General features: G+C 48.7%; 1 protein-coding gene across 1 annotated transcript; it reads right to left on the bottom strand.

Moving 5' to 3' along the window:
• Window positions 1-1684: 1684 nt before the first annotated feature.
• Window positions 1685-4886, bottom strand: TRH (thyrotropin releasing hormone). The gene is made up of 3 exons (XM_080673965.1): window positions 4759-4886; window positions 3641-3868; window positions 1685-2999 (listed from the first exon to the last, which is right to left on the bottom strand). The coding sequence occupies exons 2-3, from the start codon at window positions 3858-3860 to the stop codon at window positions 2482-2484; spliced, it is 738 nt and encodes a 245-aa protein (XP_080530091.1). The 5' UTR covers window positions 3861-3868; window positions 4759-4886; the 3' UTR covers window positions 1685-2481.
• Window positions 4887-22147: the final 17261 nt, after the last annotated feature.

Raw genomic sequence — 22147 nt, 5'->3', positions numbered from 1 at the left:
CTTGGATGTTTCCTCCTTCAGGAAGCCTACTTTGCCCGAACATCCCTCATCCATGTTTTCTTTGCATGCTTTGCTCACCACAATCAATACATCTCACACTAAGTAGCCATCATCTGTTTGTTTGTCTGTCTCCCCACTGGAAGGGGACTCCCTTAAGGGCAGGGAGCCTGAGGAAGTCAGGCTGAAGAACTAATATAGAAGTGACTTGAAGCTTTCAACATCCATTCAACAAATATTTATGAAGCACCTACTTCCTGCCAAGCCCTGAGCTAGGTAGCTTTGATGAAGACAGGCACATATGAGAAGGATTTTAGTGGAGAAAGAACAAGGGAGAGGCTTTTGTGTTAGTCACAATTGGCTAAGTTTAGCTGCAGTAACAAATAAACCCTGAAATCTCAGTGACTTAGTACAATGCAAGTTTATTTCTTTTTTTTAATTAAATACGTTTTTATTGATTTCAGAGAGAGGAAGGGAGAGAGAAACATCAATGATGAGAGAGAATTATCAACTGGCTGCCTCCTGCATGTCCACTACAGGGGATCAAGCCCGCAACGCGGACATGTGTCCTGAACAGGAATCGAACCATGACCTCCTGTTTCATGGGTCAACGCTCAACCCATGCACCAGGGTAGTGTTGTCTGAAGTGACAACTAAGGAGGAGGAGGCCAAGAGCCACACCAGGAGCCACACCAGCCAGGCACGAGTTTATTTTTTCCACATGAGAAGTCTGATGTGGGTGAGCAGTGCCTAGGTTCCATCTGGTGATGCCAGGGTCCAGAATCCTTCTGTCACATGCTCTACCATTTCAACATGTGGCCTCCCAGGCTTCTGTGGCAGGAAGAAAGGGGTAAAGGAGGTTCATGGAATTTAACTGCCTCAGTCCAGGAGTGACACCCTTCTCTTCACAGCTCATTGGCTAGGGCTAGTCATATGACTCCACCCCAACTGCAAGGGAGGCTGGGAAATGTAGGGAAACACATGGACTATCTCTGCCACAGCATCCTAGGCTGAGCAAAATTCATGTGTGTGAGAGGATGTTTGGGGATCAGCGCATAGACTTAAGGATAAAGCCACAGTGCCTGACATGGACTAACAATAAAGCCCCAGTGACTGGCTTGTGTGTGTGTGTATATGTGTGTGTGTGTGATTGGATTTAAGTGTCTTTAGATAGCCTATTCAGTTTGCCCCAGTCCCCACCATTCCCTCTTGTCCTGCACTTAGCCTGACTCCCTGCCTGACACCAAAGGCCCCTGGTTTGAGTCCCCAATCATAGCTTTTGTCTTCATTTTGCCTGCCAGGTGACACAGACAGTTGATTCCTGCCAAAGAACTATGTTGATTACAAACCTAAGCCAGACCAGCTCTCTCATCAAACCAGGCAAACTCAAGGCAGGGTCCTGAGGTGGCCTTTAAGACCTATAGCTCCACCTCAGCCAGCTTTGTGTCTTCCAGAATGCCCTTCCTCTTTTCCAGGCCTCAGTTACCCTAGGTGTCAAATGGGCTCCAGAGTCCCTGTTCACCTCCCAAGTTTGTTCTGAGGTGGGGGGCAGTGAAGACTTTTCATGCCCCCGGGTCCCAGATTCCCTTCTCAGCAGAGTTGGGGAGCTCTTAGTCCAGTCCCCTCTCAATGCTGAAAAGAGAAACCCCACATCAGCTGAGACAGAACTGCCACCACAGAGCTCCATGATTATCTAGGTGTGTTTTATTATCATTAGGATTATCAGTGACAAGAAGAAGGTATCCAGCAGGTTATATACAAGCCACAACATCCAGGATGATATTTACATATTCCCACATACATGTTTATCCCACAACTTCCAGGGCAATGTTTACATATTCCCACACACATTCACTCTGCAGCTACCACACAACACAGCACCACAGGGGATCTCCACCTAAAATGCTTCCCCCAAGCAGAACACAGCTGTGGGTCAGGTGCTACCACCACACACCCACACAAACAAACAAACAAAAAACCATCCAAGAAAACCAAGAAGGGAAGGAGACCCTGAATTCTGGGGGCAACGTTTACATGTGGTGACTCCTGACACACAGGGTGGGGGATGGAAGCTAGGTTTGGACATCACGACTTCAATTGCACCCCACCCTCACTGGCTGTTGCCCCAGAGGCACTCTGCCCCTCTCTGGGAATACCTTAGAAGACACAGAAGGGTCATCTTAGCCAGGGCTAAGGAAGGGGAGCCGGCCTGCAGGGTAGGCGAGGATCTCTGGGATCTGCCCCGTTGCCAGTGATACGAAATGAAGTAATATGGGGTTTTAGCTTATAGGATGGCCTTCTCATGTCCCTAAAGGAGGGGGGCAAGCAAGGCCAGGGGTTTGGATGTGTGCATACGGGGGGAGGGGGGGCTCAGGTTTATGATTAGGGATCTAAGGGTAAGGGAAAGAGGGGTCACAGAAGGATAGGGTGCACAGGACTCAAGGTATTCTTAGACCCCAAACTTGACTTCACAGGAAACTGGGCTCACTCCTCCAGGGGCTCCCTGGCCCAGGCCGCACGCCGTCCAGGGTGCTGCCGCTTCTCCTCAGGCCTCTGGCCCCTGCTCAGGTCATCCAGGAGCCCCAGCAGGAGGCTGGCTTGACCACAGTCTCCCTGGAGCCCACACGGGCCTCCCAAGGCTCTCTTGCCCGGATGCTGGCGTTTCTCAGGCATCAGCTCTCCCTCTTCCTCCTCTTCTTCCTCCTCCTCCTCTCCCCAGCTCCTTTGGGCCTTGGGGTCCACCAGCCGTCTGCCGGGGTGCTGCCTCTTGGTGAAAGTATACCCCAGCCAGAAGGAGCGCCGGCCAGGGTGCTGCCGCTTCTGCGGGGTCACATCCACTGACCACGTAGCTGCATTCTCCCACAGGCCTGGATGCTGCCGTTTGTGGGGCCCCACAGCCCCTCCTTCTTCTTCCTCCTCTTCAACTCCCTCTTCTGCCTCCTCCTCCCTTTTGCCTGGATGCTGACGCTTAGAGAGCCAATTGGACTGAAAGATCTGGGACTCTGTGGAAGGAAAGAGCTAGTGAGGGATCCCCTGATCCTTGAGTGCCTACTCTAGCCTTCCACCAATCAAGGTAGAAATTCCTGCAGAGTTATGGCCTTGCATCTGTCTCTCAGGACTCACAGACACATACACTCACACAGATGGTCAAAGGCATGACTTCTGATTCCAGTCTCAACGCTGCCACTCCCTAGCTGTGTGACCATAAGCAACTCGCTTAACTTCTCTGAACCTCAGTTTTCTTTTGTGTAAAATGAGGGATAATAACGGTTGCTATCTAAGAGGTTGTGAGGAAGATCAAATAGTGTGACAAAGTATTTGAAGTGCTTAGAACAGTGAGTGCCTGGCATAACATATATACACCTCATCAGTAGTAAACACTCAGACTCTCTTTCTTCCCAGCACAGAATCTTCCCCCACTGTGGGTATGTTTTCTGTGACATATTCCCAGGACTGAGATGCAAGAGGAATCTGGTCCCAGGAAAGGGTCAACTCATGACCTGGCTGAGGGAGTGGCCAGTGAGAGTTTCTGAGCAACAGGCTGGATGACCAAGTCGCTCCCTCTCCTCTGTTCCGGGTTTCCCCGCAGCTCTCTCCTCAGCCTCATCTCGCCTGGGCAGCCCGGGTCAGACCCGCCTCTCACCTGATTCCCGATTTCCCTGGTCCCCTCGCAGCCGCTGGAGGTCCTCCCGGAGGAGGAGAAGACGCCCCGCCTGGCGCAGGAGGTCGCTGAGGGCCGGGTGCTCTGCAGCCATCGCAGCCTCCTGCTGATCCACCTCGGGCTGTGCGCGGCCTCCGGGGACACCGGTCAGGGTCAGGGTCAGGGTCAAAGCCGTGGCAAGCAGCAACCAAGGGCCAGGCATCGTGGCGGCTGGGTGAGGAGGACAGAGAGAGAGTATAAGCGCGCTGCGCCCCCCTCACAGGGAGCTGCACCTCCTCCTTTCCTGACCCAGCGGGTCCCTGAGGCCGGAGTAGCGAACCGGGGGCAGCAGGAGGATCTGCCTCGGCCCCGGTGTCCTCACCTGTCGAGTTGCTCGGAGCGCTTGCCCATGCCCAGTTCTGCCTGCGCGAGCCAGGCGGCCGTGGGAACGCCGTCGCTGCCGCCGCTCAGTGTTCGGCGGAGCTGGGGCAGCCAGCGCCCGGGCGGACTCGCAAAAGTGTAACCAAGGCTACGGCGTCGGCCCGACGGCCAGGATGCTCGCTGCCGCCACGCAGGCTGATTCCCCCAAAGTTCCCGGCGCCACGTCCTAATGCCCACGTTCCGCCCGCGTCCTCATCCCAACGCTAAGACCCTATTTCTAATGATAAAATGCTTCTATGACTAAGCTAAGGAATACAATTCTGACCCTAAGATCCCAATTTCAACGTCAATCCCAGCGCTAACATTCTATTCTAGCGCCGAGACTGAGATTCTAAGGCTACTTAGAGTCTAACGCGAACATTTCGTTTCTAACGTCGGGATTCGGTTCTCACTCCCAGGCGCTCCCGCGACGCCCCGCCTGCCTCGTTGCGCCGGGACCTGCAGCTGGCGGCCGGGCAGGGTGGGGTGGCGAGTCTTCCCTGCGATGCCCAGATGCAGGGACCTGAGTGTGCAGGGGTGACCGCCGCCGGTGTGCCCGCGCCGTGGAAGATGGGGCACGAACGCAGCGCCCCACCTGAGCACAGATGCGGCGGCTTCTCTCGGGGCGCACTGGAGGGCGGGAGGAAAGGGCCCACTTTCCCGGACGCCGCCTGCGGGAGGAGAGGGACGGAGGTGGTTACCTGTCCGGCGCGAGCTCCGCGGGACCCGTCCGGGATCCTGGGGCTTCGAGTCCGGAGTTTCGGGGTCTAGAGGCGGTGGGTCAGGAGTCCCGGTCACCGGTGCCCGCTGCTCCGCGGGACCCGCGCTTATATCCGCGCGAGGCAGCGGCGCTGGTGAGGTCAGCGGGGAGGGGTCACGGCCAACGCGAAGGGGCGCTGACGGCAGCGGGCCCCGCGGGTACACCGCCCCCCTACCTCCATCTACCCCCGCCCTGCGCCTCCGAGCTCTGCCGGAAATCTGGGGCGGGGGCGGGAGGGAGAGCGACCTGACACACGACGCAGGATGGGCTGCTGGTGCGGGGTCATTTCTGCATCCAGCTCTGAAGGCCAGTTGTCTAAGAGTAGGGGACAAAGAGACACAGAGAATCACACACAAAAAAGACACATGGGAGAAAATAGGAGATAAAGACAAAGACTGAGAGATGCATATAGAGAGATACAGAGAGATACACACCACACACAGAGAGACAGACAGACACAGAGATAGAGACAAAGAGGGAGAGGAGAGGGAGAAAAGGAGGAAGAAAGGAGTAGAGTGAGAGAGGGAGAAATTAGGGGACAAGTGGGATCTGGGCTTTGATCTTGATAGTCACCTCTGGCAAATGCCTCCCACTCCCTGGGTCTCAATTTTCTCGTCTGTGCAGTTGGGAAGGGGAAAGTTTTCAGAATGCCAAAGCTGGTAGAGCGTGGGCCACCACCAGTTTACAGACTGTTTTGTGTGACTCCCACAGGTGTTATTTTTTAAACCCGAATAACCAACATTTAAAAATCAGGAGAACTTAGGTAAAATGTGGATTCATGGCTTCTCTTGGAAAAGAGGGGATCTTGCTTGGCCAGTGTGGCTCTGTGGTTGAACATTGACCTATAAACCAGGAGGTCACTGTTAGATTCCTGGTCAGGGCACATGCCCTGGTTGTGATTGTGGTCTCAATCCCAGTGCAGGGCACGCAGGAGGCAGGCAATCAATGATTCCCATCATTGATGTTTCTCTTTCTCTCCCTCTCCCTTCCTCTCAGAAATCAATAAAAATATATTTAAAAAAAAGAGTGGACCTACACTTCCTCCTAACAACAGCCAGCTGGAGTTGAGCCTGGCTGCCTCTGGTCACCATACTCTCCACCACTCCCTACTGTCTCCCAGTGTGTTGCCCCAGTCACCAGGAAGGGACATTGGAGTTTGTGGTGGACTCAGGACCAGAAATCTGTAGGGGTCCACGCTACCCACGCAAAGGAGGGGAGGGAATGTTGGGAGGAGAAAAGCACAGATGCCAAGGAGCTTGTCCCCCAATCACTCCCCAAAGTCACATGATACCTTGGAAGAGAACCCTGCTACATCTAGTCCTGGGCACAGCCTCCAACCTGAAGCATCTAATGGCTCCCTTGTTGGTTTTGGAGACAAAGAAGTTAGCCAGGCCCACTTAGAGTGAATTTTTGACAGAACAATGTCTGTGAAGGTATCTCCTACCTCTGGACAATCTTAACATTATTCTGCCTCCATATCCAATATTTCTTCAGCCTAATACTTGTATGCCCAGACCATGCTAGTGGTCTGGCAAGGATGTCCAAAAGTATTTTAACTATTGCTCCTTCCTTTGGTAGAGCACCCAACCTTCCTAGCACATCCACCACCTCACTGCATCTTCACATCACCAGCAAGATAAACAAGGTAAAGACTATTAGTCCCACTTTACAGATAGGGGCACAGAGACCTGGGGAGGCAGAAGAACTTTGAATGGTAGAGAAGGAAGGGAATTTTCAGATGACCAGCTAAAAAGTCATCTCCTCATTTTTAAATGAAAAAACTGAGGCCTGGAGAGATGGCCTGACCGGCTTCCCAACTCCCAGGCATACTTTGTGCCCCCAAATTCAGATGATTGGCTGGGGTAGATTGCAAACCTGAAATCGCAGGCTTGCTCTTCCAATCAGATTCCAGAATTTGAAGAACTGCCAACTTAGCTAAGCATTTAATCAGACAGACAGACAAACCTATTATTTTCTCACATACAATGGTGGAGGTGTAAATTGATACAACAACCTCTTTGGGTGGCAACCTGGAAATTTAACACATATGTACCCTCCATAAGACAATTCCATTTCTCAGAATTCATCCTATAGATACCCACACCTACGCATGAGGATGTATACACAGGGTATTCCGTGTGGCTTGGCTTAATGAAGCCAGCATTGGAGGCCAGCCTGGCCGATGTGGCTTATGGTTGAGTGTGGACCCATGAATCAAGAGGTCACAGGTTTGATTCTGAGTCAGCGCACATGCCCAGGCTTCTGGCTCTATCACCAGTAGGAGACATGCAGGAGGCAGAGGATTGACGTTTCTCTCTCATACATGTTTCCATCTCTCTATCCCTCTCCCTTCCTCTATAAAATTAATAAAAACATTTTTTTTTAAAAAGCCAGAATTGGAAACAGCCTGGATGTCTGTCCACCGGGAGGCGCCTGCTTAAATCAACTAGGGTCCATATAAAACTAGGAGGTACTATTGCAGCTTCAGAAGAACGAGGCTGTTCCATACGTACAGATATGGAACAAGCTCCAGGAAAAAGTGAAAAAAAGCAGAGTGGAGAACAATGTGTACATCATGTACATCTGTGTGGTGGCCTGGGAGACGGACTGGTAATGCAGAGACTCTGTTGGGGTGCACCAGTACAGTGCCGAAGGAGAACTGGGGAGCCCAGACAAAGGAGGATAGTGCAAGGGAGCTTGCTTAGCGCTGTTTGTTTTTTTTTTTGTCTGCGCAGCCTTACCTAACCACAAACCACCAAACAGCACCAAAAATAAATAAATAAATAAATAAATAAATAAATAAATAAATAAATAAAACTAAATCTCTGAGTCTGAGGCTCAGGAGCGATAAGAGTGGATGGATAGAAAAGCTGCCTGGAAAAGGGTGAGGTAGCTGGAACATCGCCCCTGGGTGCACCCATTTGATGCACTTCTATAATCAGGGATTTGAGTTGCCTGTTAGGAGGAGAGTTGCTAGACAGATGGGTGGGGGGGCGAATGGGAGGAGGAAATGGAGTGCCCAGATAGCTCAAGGGACCAGAGAGGATGATAGAGGTATCTGAAGTGTCCTCAGCAAGCCACGTCTCCCTCCCTCCTTCCTCTCTTTTTCCCTTTCTTCCTCCTTCTTTCCCTCAGCAAATACTCACTGAACTCCTAATAAGTAATAGGACCTGTTCTAGACCTTAGGCACTGTATTAACCATGTCTTCCTGACACTTTGACCTTTGGGGTCTTGCTGACTCTGGAGAGACTGCCAACGCCCAGAGTTAGCCAATTCCTAGAGATAAGTAAAGAACTCATATGCAAACAAACCAATTGAGAGCCCACACCCCTACCACTCTCTGGGCTACTATCTTCTTGCCCTAATCACCCAGGGCCAGGTATCAGGCAACTAGGGACAGCGCCTATGCCCCAGAGCTCACTGAAATTATTGAAACTAGATGATCTGGAACCTTCTGACCCCATCTGGCCTGTTCCTTCCTGCAGAAACTACAGTAAAAGCTCTTGCCCATCTTTCCCCCCACTCCCTGCTCCCTCTGCCTCCTGATAGACCCTGGTGCTGCCCCATGTGACCCTGCATGGTGTGGTTTGCCCCCTCCTCTTAGGAACTGTGAGTAATAAACTACTTTTTCAATAGTAGTAATCTCCTGATCAATCGGCCTCATCATGCCTAAATAATAATAAAACCCACATTTAAAACAGGGAGCTGAGCCCTGGCCGGGTGGCTCAGTTGATTGGAGCGTTGTCCCATACACCAAAAAGGTGCAGGTTCCATTCCCAGTCAGGGCACATACCTAAGTTGCAGGTTCGATCCCCAGTCAGGGCAGAGAACATATGGGAGGCAACCGTAGATGTTTTTCCTTCACATAGATATTTCTCTCTCTCTCTCCCTTCCTCTCTCTCTAAAAAAAAAAAAAAAAAAAAAAAAAAAAATCAATAAAAACATATCCTCAGGTAAAGATTAAAAACAAAACAAATCAGGGAGCTGAGAGTTCAGTCATTATGTTGTACATATTTTTTTAACTTCTTTTTTCCCTCTGACAATACAAATGTGTTTGTACTTTAGTTGCTTATCAGATTAATACTACTATGCTTTTGAAAATGAATAATGGGATAATTTAGTGGTGAGTTTGTGCACTAATTTCTAGCTTCCAGTTCCCGTCCCCACTGCAACACACACACACACACCTTCCTGCCGGAGGTCTGCTGAGTTACTGGGTGGACTCTGATGTTCCAGATCCAGACTCCCCTAAGTTCTCTCTCAAAGCCCCTCTGCTTCCTGTTTTTTGTCACCCCTGAGCTACAGAAGGGCCTGAAGCAGCCCCTCCCAGCTTACCTTTAAATTTTTTTAAAATATGTTTTTGTTGATTTTAGAAAGAGACTAAGGGAGAGGAAGGGAGAGAGAAACATTGATGTGAGAGAGAAACATTGATAGGCCATCTCCGGCATGCACCCCTGCCTGGGATGAACCTGGAACCCAGGCATTTGCACATGACTGGATGGAACCGGGGACATCGCCCCTCTTTTCCTACTTACCAATCCCCCTCTTGGCCCCTCCCACCCCCCTGCACAGGATGACACCCAAACAACTGAGCCACACCTGCCAGGGCACCTCTTTTTATTATGGTATTTTTTTAATTAAAATTTTTGAGATCATTATAGATTCAGATGCAATTGTAAGAAATAAAACAAAGAGATTATGGGTACTTTTCACCCATCTTCTCCTAATGGTTACATCTTGAAAAACTATATAGTACAATATCACAACCAGGATATTGACACTGATACAATCCTCTGACCTTATTCCAATTACCCCAGTTTTACTTGTACTCATTTGTGTGTGTGTGTGTGTGTGTGTGCGTGTACATGCACACTCACATGTGTGCAGTTTGTTCTATGCAACTTTATGATGTGTAGGTTTGTGTATATACGACATGGTGACTTTTTAATTTAAAAAAAATGGTACCTTTTATATACTCAGTTCTTTCCTTTATAGTCTGCTATTATTGTCCAAAAAATGAAGGACTTCTTTTCCCCAAGATCATAAAACTATCTCAGGAATTCAGGAAGATGAGTCCATTTCCTGTCTGCCTTTTCTCCATAGAAACCTGCTCCAGGAATCTCTCTAATCCACAGATTCCCCCTTACCTACCAATTTCATTGATGCCAAATCCACTGGAAATGTTGCTGTTCTCATTTCAATCACTGATTTATTTCTTTATTCAACAAATATTTCCAGTATATGCACAGGTGGCAAGCATAGTTCTAGACCCAGGGTGCACAATGGTTATGGGTTGGGGTGGTATACAATATAAGAAAAAGGTGGGAAGGGGTCAGATCCTATGGGACCTTGTTGCCATGGGGAATAAGGAGTTTGGATTTATTCTCAAGACAATGGGAAAATAGAGGGTTTAAGGCAGAGGAGAGATGTGAGTGATTTAATCTCTCAGACTATCCCTCTGGCTGCTTGATGAATGAAGAGTGTGCAGGGGCAAGAGGGGAACAGCCAAGCCAACTGAGAAGCCTCCAGGAAACCCTTGTCCCAGCCTCCCTCACCCTGCTCTGTCTACCTCTCCTCTTGGGCTCTCCTCCTGCTCTGCCTGTCTGGGAAGTACATGAGTCTGCTCTCTCCCCATGCACCTTCCCCAGGTCTCCTCGTCCCCTGCAGTGTCCCTGGCCATGTGCATATGCCTCCCAAATCAGCTTCTCCACAGAAAACTGCACAGTCCTCCGAAAGGGCCCCCTCCCTGGGTGATCCCTCTTACCAGCTGCAAGTGAGAGAAAACACAACCTAAACTGGCATAGGCAAAATAAAAATGGGATGTCACTAGCAGCATAGACTTAGGACTAGCTGCAGGGATGGCAGAATCCTGAGGCTCGAATGGTACCATGAGGAGTCTGTCCCTTCTCTCCATTTGTTATCTCTGTTTTCCTCTAGATAGTTTCATTCTCAAGCTGGCTATCCTCACAGGTGGAGAAGTGACCATAGGCATCCCCAGGATTGCATTTTCCCAGCTGAGTAACCCTAAAAACAAGAGTCCTTCTCTTTACTACAAGTCCTAGGGTCAGCTCTTCTTGGCCCGGCCTGGTTCACATGCTCATTCCTGGACAGGTCCCTATAATTCAGATTGGCCAACCCTAGGGCTGGGGGGTGGAGTCAATCCTATTTAAACAGCATGGACCGAGGGGCTTCTCCAGAGGCATATTGGGGTTCACCTATTAGAAGAGGAGCTGAATGCTGAGCCGGTAAAACAACACAGGTCTCCTATGTACCCTTTGCATGGATGAGGAAACTAAGACTCAGAGAAGGGAAAGGCTTGCCTGCATCCCTCAGTGAATTAGCAACAACCTCAAGACCAGTGCCCTACCCAGTGTCTTTCCTTCACACTGGCTGGGTCAGGGTTTTCTCTAAGGGAACTAAAAGTAACCAAACTCTGGCTGGAAGACTGGGTTCTATCTTTCACCCCACCTGCAGGATCTTGTTCTGGTCCTGGTGACCATAAATTGCCATTAAAATTGTATCATATTTTCTGGAAACTTTGGGTAAGCCTAGCCCCAAATAACATTAAGCCTCTGAGAAATGACCCTCTAATGAAGGAATCTCAGACACCGTGGTGGGCAGACTATGCTATATGGAGCCCAAGAGGACTCCAGGCAACTCCAGGCAGCTGCTAATTTGATTCCATGTAGGCCATCCTTGGTCACTGCTCAGCTGCCAGCAAAGAAGAGTTAATTCAATGTAGTCCCTCCAGGATGCTTCAATTCCATACACATTTATTGGGTGCCAAACTGCTTGTAGGCAATGTAATAGGTGTCAGGGAATATAGGGGAACAAACCTTGTATGGTTCCATGAGGCTTGTAGGATCAAAACCTTAGCCTAGCATTTAAGTCTCTATAATTTTAGTACAATCTAAACTTTTCTCCTGACAGCTCTCTCTGACTCCATGTCCAGATTCTCACTCCCCCTCCCCCCGCCTCCCGCCCACCCCCAACATCAACCAATGAAACCCATCTTACAAACATTCTGTACAATTCCACACCTCTTGTTTGGGCCCCTCTCCTTACCTACTGCCTGCCACCTATGGGCCACTTACTCATTCTTAAGAGCCTACTGCAAATGCCCATTCATTCATTCATCCTTTCATTCGTTCATTTAATAAACATTCCCTGAGCAGGTAAGGTATAGAGTTTTAGGGTCACTGAGAGGATCCAGACAGGAACACTGCTCTACAAATGTTAGCAGTCTGGGAGGGGAGAAGGATGTGTCCACATAAATTACATTACAATGTACCATGTGTTCAAAAGCCCTGGGGTGGGGCCATAGATCCAGCCTGTAGATGAAGAATGGTTTATTGGACAAGTCTTGGAGTTACTTGGGATGAAAGGGCATACCTGAGGCTTTCTCTGACCATCCTGACTGGAATAGTTCCCCTCATATTTTCCCTTTTTTTTTTTTTTTTTTAGTTGGATTTTTAAAAATATATTTTTATTGATTTCAGAGAAGAAGGGAGAAGGAGAGAGAGATAGAAACATCAATGATGAGAGAGAATCATTGATTGGCTGCCTCTTGTACACCCCACACTGGGGATCGAGGCAGCAACCCAGGCATGTGCCCTGACCGGGAATCAAACCATGACCTCCTGGCTCATAGGTCAACGCTCAACCACGGAGCCACACTGGCTGGGCCACAGTCTCTCTTTCCCCAGCCTTTATCGAATGCAATTGGGCATTTCCTTATTCCTTGTTATTTGCCTTTCACACCAGAACCTCAGCTTCACGTGGACAGCTACTTGTTCCTTACTGTTTATCCAGTTCCTGGCACATAGATGACACTTAGTAAAGATTTGCTAAATGAATGACTACATGAATACTAGTAAATGCTTTCAGCTTAGACTAGAGCAAGTGAGCACAAGTTGCCTGGCCCTGTCTTTTGAGGCAAGAGAGCACAAATATTGCATCCCTCTATCACCTCTGGACAACACATTAGAGAGTCAAAATATTTACCAGAAGGAGAAACAGACAAACTAGGGAACAATCTTAGAAGCGAGCAAGGAGAGATCTGAAGGCCAGAGCCATCAGCGGAAGCTTCCTGGAGGCAGAGGGGCAGAAGCCAGACCCTGTAGGATGGGGAGAGTCAAGACAAGTAGAATTGGAAGCAGATGAGCTCAAGCTGATCGAGGACCTGCTTCCTCTCCCCTTCCTAAGCAGAGCAGCCTGGTCTCCTGCCCTCCTCCCAGAGCAGCATGGTCTAGAGATGGATAATGTCCATGGACTGTTGAGGCTGCTCAGGGCCAGGCCAGGCTTCCACACTCACAGTCCTCTAGACTGACAAGCTGAAGCCATTAACCCCCACCAACCCAGACCCTGTGCCCCCGATGAGTTCTTACATTCATGCTGAGAGGCCAATTGCAGGTCTGTGTGGTCCAGATTGCTTCCAAAGAGCAATTTTCTTCCCAGCTGGATATTGCTGAGTGGAGCTCGTGCTCAGGGAGGGCACTGGGGGCTGTGGGGATGCCGCTATCCCACAGGCTTGGCATGGAGTTGGATGCAAGGAGCGATTTCTGAAAGGTGTTGTCTGATGTATTCAGCTGGCATGGGCATGTGCAAATATGTGTTTGTGTACATATCTCTCTGTGTGTGTACATATGCACAGTTTATGTGTATGGTGTGCACACATTCATGCATATCTATGCCTTGGTGTGCACGTGTGCATGTGTGTGTGGTGCCCAGGTCTACAGCTCAATGTGTACATGTGTGGCACATGTATTGTGGCTTAGTTTGGGGCAGAGTCTAGTGATCATCTTCAGTTCAGTTGGTCTTCGGTGGCCCCATCTAGTAAGGAAACATGGCTCTAGATCTAATGTTCTACCCATGAATTGGACATCCTCACTGCTCTTTCAACACTTACCTGTTCACTCTTCCATTCTCTGTTTTCTGCTAGTTAGTCTGGTAAATAACATGTGTTACCATAACAGAAGGAATCTCCTTGAGGGCAGAGTGTGTGTTTGTCTTTCACAGAGCTTAGCACACAGTGGGTGCTGAGGAGAAGATCAGTACTGGAGAGGGACAACAGAGAAGGACTGGTGTACTGAAACCAATTCCTGGGTGCCCTGAACACATTTCCTCAATTCATACAGCCCTATGAAGTCAAAATGACCCTGCCTATTTAAAGAAATGAAGGCATGTATCAGAATTGTACACTTAAAATCCGTATAATCTTAACCAATGTCACCCCAATAGATTTAACTTAAAAATAATAATTAATAAATAAATTCTATTTTTCAATTACAAAAAATAAACAAAGAAAATAAAGAAACAAAGGCTCAGAGAGGTGAAGTGACTTATTCAAAGTCACACAGCCAGGAAAGAGAGGAATTTACTTGGATTTGAACTCAAGTATGTGTCATTCTAAAGCTCATTCCACTCTACCCTACTGGAAGGGAATACAGGCAGATGAAAATAGCTAATGAGTTAGGATGATGATGAAAACAGAGAATTAGTTTTTCCTTTTGTAAAATTCTTTTTATGTTTTGGTTACATCTTCTCACTAAATTAAAGGAACTTTTATTTTTAATAGAAAGTATCTGGAAGGAATAAAAATCTGAAGCTACCCTTCCACCCAGTATCTTATGTCTCAAAGCTCATAGTAGAAAAAGTGAGATTCTGACTTTTGAAATATCATGAGGCTTATCTTTGGATCATCTCCAGAGGATATATACTAATTCTGGCAAGGACAGAAGTGCTTTGGGTGGGCTGGGGTAGGGGCGGTGACGTCGCTGGCGGATAAGACACCTCCTCATCGATCAGGCCCACTAGAGATTACAAGTCCCCACCCCTGACTTCGCCTCTCTTATTACAGAAGAAAAATGAAAACCAACTCCAATTCACCTTGCTCATTTAGGTACATTTATCTCGTTGTCAGCCACAAGTAGGTTCTATCCCAATGTTCTGAGTTAATTAGAGCTTGTCCTCAGAATACATGCAGTACACACCCTGAAACTTGCAAGTGGGGGAGTAGGTATTAATCTGTTACTAACATTGGGCCCTGAGTCAGGGTGACAACAGGTGGAGGAGGAGAGGCCTAGTGGATGCTGACAGCGACCTTCATTTGGCCCAACAAGGTGCCCACTGCCCCTCCTGAGCATCCAAATGTCCCTTCTCATTGCCCCATGAGAACCCACTTTAGAGTCTGGAATGGACACCATAGTCCTTTGGCTGCCTGCATCTACCCTTTGACTTCCAGTCAGCATTAGGATCCCTCTTTCCTTCCAGGGAGTAACCTTACCCCCTGCCTTGTATGGCCTTGATGGGTTGCTAGTCACACTGCCCAGTACAAGGGATCAGCATGTGGCCCAAGTTTGGCCTACGGAACCCACTTTCTCCTGGGACTTAGAGTCTTGGGTGGAGAGATGCCAGAGTTGTTGGGGAGACATTTGTGCCAGGAACAGCGACAGCACTAGGGTAAGATGGTTGAAAATTTCCTGCTGCCTGGACTCTTGCAAGGCTTTCCTATTGGCCTGTAGCCTTTGGTCTTCTAGTCTGCCAAGCAATAAATCCTCCTTCAGCTAGGTTAGCTAGCGTTGGGTTCTGTTGTTTACAATTCTCACTGATAAGCTCTCCTCCTTTGTACTGTAATCTCATGAGATCCTGCCTGTGATTTCAGGATACAGAGATGGAGGAAGGAAAGGGGTTAGAAGGGGAATGCTGAGGACTGGGAAGGGAAGGGGGTACAATGGAGTCAAATGGATGTCAAGCACAACAAGAAAAAATAAATCCCACTTAGGGCCCTAAAAGGTACCAGAAATGTTCTCTAAAGGATCACACATTATTCACACAAGAAACTTGGAAGAAAGTCTTCTTATTCCTGTTTGTATGGACGACTATTATTTTTGTCTGGTCAACCTCCAGTCCTTTTATTCTTCTAACAGGAAGCTGGACTTACAAAGGAGAATCACCCTTTCCTGCCTTTGAACCTGCTGGTTTGTGTGGGCCTGGCACCACCTTGGGACCAAGGTCTGGCCAATCAGAGTGTGAATCTCCCCAGCTACTGGGATTGGTTCAAGGACAGATGTCTGGCCAAGATGGACCAATGAGACACAAAGATGAAACTTTTACTGAAACTATGTGGAAAAAGATGTTCTTTACATGCTGCATTAGTGGGATGTAAGCCCAGGACCACTGGGGCCATTCTTGCCACCTCATGGGAAGATTCTGCTTGTGAATGTTGTCACCACAAAGTTAATTGAACCAGGAAGTGGAAAGTAACTGGTATTTCATGACTTCATTTGGACATTACTGGATGGAGCTAAGTTCCTTTTTAGTTTAAGTCAATTTGAGTTGTTCTTTCTGTCACTTGAAACCTAATGACTAACAGATAAAACTTAAAGAGATGAAGGAATCCAAGGTTGGGTTATGGCTTATCCCATGCCAGGGTGGGGAAGAGGGGCCACATCACAAAGAAAATTCCCTTGCTTTAGGCCAGTGGTCGGCAAACTGCGGCTCGCGAGCCACATGCGGTTCTTTGGCCCCTTGAGTGTGGCTCTTCCACAAAATACCACAAAATGGCCTGGGCTAGTCTATTTTGAAGAAGTGGCGTTAGAAGAAGCTTAAGTTTAAAAAATTGGGCTCTCAAAAGAAATTTCAATCGTTGTACTGTTGATATTTGGCTCTGCTGACTAATGAGTTTGCTGACCACTGCACTAGGGGCCTTAGGTACATTACTTAACATCTCTAGTTTTCCTTTTGTAAAATGAGGATGATAATAATGCTTAAACACTACTGATAAAAAATGTTCAGTCAACTAACTGTTTACTTCATATTAATCCTTAGGCAAAGTGTTTTCAGTGCATTGTTACTCATCAAAATTGAGTGATGTGGGTATTATGGTTATTCCCATTTTACAGAAGAGAAAGTTGAGACCCAGGAGGTTGGACAACTTGCCCAAGGTCACCAGGTGGAAGACAAAGTCTCTAACACCTAACCATAATGTTACACAACCTCTCAGAGGTTGAAAAGGTAGCTGGGCTCTAGCTGCTTTGGCTCAGGGGATAGAGTGTCAGCCTGCGGACTCAAGGGTCCCAGGTTCGATTCTGGTCAAGGGCATGCACCTTGGTTGCGGGCACATACCCAGTAGGGAGTGTGAAGGAGGCAGCTGATCGATGTTTCTCTCTCATCGATGTTTCTAACTCTCTATCCCTCTCCCTTCCTCTCTGTAAAAAACCAATAAAATATATTTTTTTTAAAAAGAAAAGAAAAGGCAGCTGGGCAGGAAGGGGCAGGGTGCCGGAGCTTTGTCCTGCCTGCTGGCTCACCAACACCCATCTGCTTTTTTTTTTTTTTTTTTTTTTTAATATATTTTATTGATTTTTTACAGAGAGGAAGGAAGAGGGATAGAGAGTTAGAAACATCGATGAGAGAGAAACATCGATCAGCTGCCTCCTGCACACCTCCCACTGGGGATGTGCCCGCAACCAAGTTACATGCCCTTGACCGGAATCGAACCCGGGACCCTTCAGTCCGCAGGCCGACGCTCTATCCACTGAGCCAAACCGGTTTTGGCTACCCATCTGCTTTTTGAGTTATTGTGCACCTTACAGGGGAAGCTCCAATTCCACCTGAGAAGTGTTCTTATGGGGAAGTGACCCAAAGTCTCATGAGCTTCTGAGAGGACAAAGCAAAGTCAAGTTCATTGACAAGATCAGTGTCATGAAACTTGGCCTGGCCTTGTGGACAACATCTGAACTGGACTTTCAAAAGGATAACTCATTTCCCCTGGCTCATATGCGACAAAAGGGAGGCCAGAAAGCTTTTAAGAATAATAATACTTGAAGTGATTAAGTGAATGAATGAGCCCAGGAATGAGTAAATACGTGATTAAATCCATTAATGAGTAAGTGAATTAGTGAGTGACTGAGATAGAAGCCAACATATGCTGCCCTATGGGGCTCCAGGGCAGCTGGGAGACAAGGCAAAAACAATATAAATAACTAGAAAACAATTATGTGCACCAGTGGTGTGTCATGTAGGAAGCTGTGTCTATGGACTGGAGATGTCTAGTCAAACTTGAAGTGGGACTGATGAGGACCCTAAAGAATGGGTAATACTGTATTAGGAAAGCTGGAGAAGAGGGGTGGGTAGGGCACTCCGGAGGGACACCATGTGCAAATGGAGGAGTGGAGCTGCCCAAGTGTAAGACTCGCTCCCTATCTGTGGACCCACCTGGCACTCACCATTTCTAATTCCTCCATCATCACTTAGCCAAGATTCAGTTGTGGACACAGATCTAGGGCATGGATTCTGGAGGGAGAAATCACAAGTAATGGCTGCTCTTAACTCTAGCCCACAGCTGGGGCAGAGAGGTGGGTCAGAGCCATCTATCATAAGCATGCTGGGTCTGGCCATGCCAAAGGCCAAAATTGGGCACATCTCCAGGGCTACTCTGAGGACCCAGCTGGTTGCAGCAAACAGATTTCCCTTTATTGGTTTTGGGGCCCGAGAGCTATTCAGGATAGTCACGAATGATGCTCAGATAAGCAAGGGCTTCTGAGCATGGGGGCAGGGCCACAAAAAGGACTCTGGAATCTGGTTTCTAGACCTGGTTTCCAATCCTAGGCCCAGCACTGCTTTGATATGTGACTGTGGGCAACTAACGTCACCTCCGAACCACAGGGGCAGTAAAACGTATCTCACAGGGTGTTGTGAAGTAATGTGGAAGGTGCCTTGCATTGTGCTTGCCTGAAACAGGTAGATACTTGATAAATTACAATCTTTTATCTCCTGATTTTTCTCCAATCAGCACTTTGGTCATCAGCAACAAATATAGTTAATTTAAAAATTTTTAAACAACAAAAGTGTGTCTGCTTATGATCTTGGGAGAAAGTGTACGGCCAGGAAATACATGGCATCCCGAAATCGGACAGTTTGAGGATAATTTAATAAAAGGGATATTTATAAAAATATGAGCAGGGTGCACAGGGAAGGTGAGGGGAGACCTGTCATTACCTCTAAGCCTAAAGGGACAAGAGGGGGCTGCAGTTGCCAGAACCCAGAGTAAGAGGGGGCTGGATAGAAAGGGTCTTGACAGATGCTGTAGCCTTCAGTTGAGGGACCCCACTAGAGAAGGAGCCAGGGGATTAAATACTACAAGCCCCTTTTTCTCCCACATTCTGATCTCTTCTGAGAATCACCATTGACCAAACCCTACAGAAAACCAGGAGCTAAGGGAGCCGTTGATAAAGTTGTCCTCCCGGGCTAGAGCAGGGTGGGGAAGGTTGGAGAGTGGAGGGTCAGTAGATCTAGCACAAGGGGTTTCTAAATGCCCTGTTCATAATAAACCTGAAGACCTTTCCTTGTAAACATGCTCTCAAGCTGCTCTGCCACAATCTAGGCTCCGCAATGACAACCACTGCTCCACAAAGCAGAGAGAGGCGTGCAGTGACAGCATTCTGATGAACAAGAAGCTTGATCTTTTCAGGTACACAGACTGGGGTGGGGATGGGACATTCGGAGCTGCCTGCTCTAATGGACGGGTGTGGCCGGATGATGTGCGATAATATTGAGGATGCACTTCACACTGAAGGCGCCCCATGATTGATGAGCCAATGAGTTCAACCGGGAAATTAAAAGAAATTAAAAAAAGAAACTTTAATAAGTTCTGGCTGGAGTGTCGCAGAGAGAGAAGTCCTCCCTACACTATTACTGACTGTCATTTTTCAGTTTGTGTCCAGGGAAGTCACAAATAGATTCATTGCAGCTGTCACAATGATGGGTTTTCAAGGTAAGGATGTGGCCGTCGTAGGATTAGAACACTGGCTGGTCTGTTACCAAAGAAGTTCTTGCCCTTCATTCCTTGGCTGGCCTGACCCTGGCTTGTCAGGTGGGACCTTTACCCATAACCATCCCTTCTGTTTCTGGCTGGTCCATAGATATGGCTACTTACCAGCTGTGGGACTTCAGGCAAGTGACAGCACCTCTTTGGGCCACTAGATTATAACCCCAGTGAGGGCAGGACTTCCTCTGTTTATTGCTCTATCCCTTCACCTGAAACAGCTTGGTACTAAATAGGTGCTCAGTGAACGAATGAATAGGTCTGTTTGCCTATCTCTTCATCAGAACCACAGGATGTTTTCCATGGAGTACGGGACAGGTTTGTGCTTGAATTTGGAGGCGATTTTGATAGCCCTTGAGCATAGGAAGACGGAGGAGTCAGACTGGTCTGATTCCAGCCCAACTGCGTCCTGAGAAAAGTGATCTGTTTGTTCCTCAGTTTCTTCTCTATCAAATTGACCTTATTATAGTGCCAACCTCAGGGATTTGGTGGGACTCAATTTCGATGTATGTGTAAAGCGTCTGGTCACTACACAATCAATGCTCAATAAACAGGTCATTGTTATCTGTACTAATGATAATTGTTTAGGCTAATCGACCAGCAGGAGAGATGAAACCTCAAAACCCTCCAGAGGGGAAGGTCTGTGTCTCCATCCAGGCCCTGTCCTGCCACAGGGGGCAGTATGATCAGCCAGGTGTCCTGCTCTGGGTAAATAGGGTGGGGATTGGGAGGAGAGCGGATTTCTGGTTGCTTTATTCCTGCCCTGAATTAAGTACCTGTGGAACTGTCCTTGAAAAGGAGGGAGGCAGAGGTGGCGGGCACTTATAATGAGCAGAGAGCTTATCCAGGCAGGGCTGGCCATTGGTCACCTGGCTTCTGGCTCACTCCAGCACCAGGGAAGGAGGGAGGGAGAGCATATGTGTCCCTAGGAGCTGCATACAAGTGTTCAGGTGTCAGAAAGACCCTGGAGTGGAGATGGAGGGTGGCAAGGGAAATGGCCAGGGTACTCCCTACTGTGCTCAGCCATGAGGGAAGACAGCAATTAAAACACAAGGAGCACCACCCCACAAGGAGGGAGTCTTACCCTTATCAAGACTGAAGCTCAGAGAGGGAAAGTAACTTGCCCAAGGTCACACAGCTGGCATAAAAGTTATGACTTCCAGTCTAAAAGTCAAATATGCAAAATTGTTATTTTCTAGATTGAAATTTCATTTTTACCCCAAGCTCCCTTTCTGCCAAGTAGTAGAAATTTAATTTGATCATTTCAAAATCTCCCCATCTCTACTACTCAATTCCCATCTGCAGTCTCCATCCGTGCTGGTTTTCCATTGTTGCATAAAGAATCACCCCAAAACTTAGTGGCTTAAAACAATAACAATCTATTATTCTCTTGGACAGTTCTGGGAGTTGGCAGCGTTCTGCTAGGAGGTTCTTGCTCAGGGTCTCCTGTGCTGATGCAATCAGACAGTGGATGAGGTTGAAGGTATCTTGAAGGCTGCCAGGCTGCCTCATTCAGCAGCTGATGTTTGCTGTTCGTTAGGACCTTAGCTGGGCTGGGGCCTGAAACACCTACCTATATATGACCTTTCCAAGTTACCTGGGATTCCTACTGCAGCGATTTTCAACCAGTGTGCCTCAAGAATTTTTTAAAATATATTTTCATTGATTTCAGAGAGGAAGGGAGAGGAAGAGAGAGATAGAAACATCCTATATAATAAAGAGGGAATATGCAAATTGATCATCACTCCATCACAAAGATGGCTGCACCCACAGCTGAAGCCAAGTTCCCATAAGGAGCCTTCATGAGCAATCAGCAGGGACCTGAGGCTACGCCCTCCCCCGCCCCCAGGGGGCTTGACAGGGGACCTCAGGCTGCATCCCCCACCCCGAAGGGCTTGACAGGGGACCTCAGGTCATGCCCCTCGCTCTGGCATCAGGCTGGGGGACCTCAGGCCGCGACCCCCACCCCGGTGCCAGGCCAGGGGACCTGAGGCCATGCGCCCCGCCTGGTGGGGCTTGACGGGGGACCTCAAGGTGTGCTTCCCGTCCTGGTGCTGAACTAGGGGACCTCAGGCTGCTCCCCCCACCCTAACACCAGGCCGGGGGACCTCAGGCCATGCCCCCCCACCAGGTGGGGCTTGACAGGAGACTTCAGACCACACCTCCCACCCCAGCACCAGGCCGGGGGACCTCAGGCCACACACCCCGCCCCGGCCCTGGGCCAGGGGACCTGAGGCTGTGGCCCACTGCCTGGCGGGGCTTGACAGGGGACCTCAGGCTGTGCTCCCCACCCAGTGGGGCTTGACAGGGGACCTCAAGGTGCACCCCCAGTGCTGAGTCGGGGGAACTCAGGCCACACCCCCCGCCCAGCGGGGCTTGACGGGGGACCTTAGGCTGCGCCCCTCCCGGTGCCAGGCCGGGGGACCTGAGGCTGTGCCCCTCTGCCTGGCAGGGCTTGATGGGGGACCTCAGGCCATGCCCCCCACCCAGTGGGCTTGACAGG

This window comes from Plecotus auritus (assembly GCF_963455305.1).
Source record: "Plecotus auritus genome assembly, chromosome: 6".
Taxonomy (NCBI): domain Eukaryota; kingdom Metazoa; phylum Chordata; class Mammalia; order Chiroptera; family Vespertilionidae; genus Plecotus; species Plecotus auritus.
Note: the sequence above shows the minus strand (reverse complement) of the source record. Positions and strands in the feature narration are given on the sequence as shown.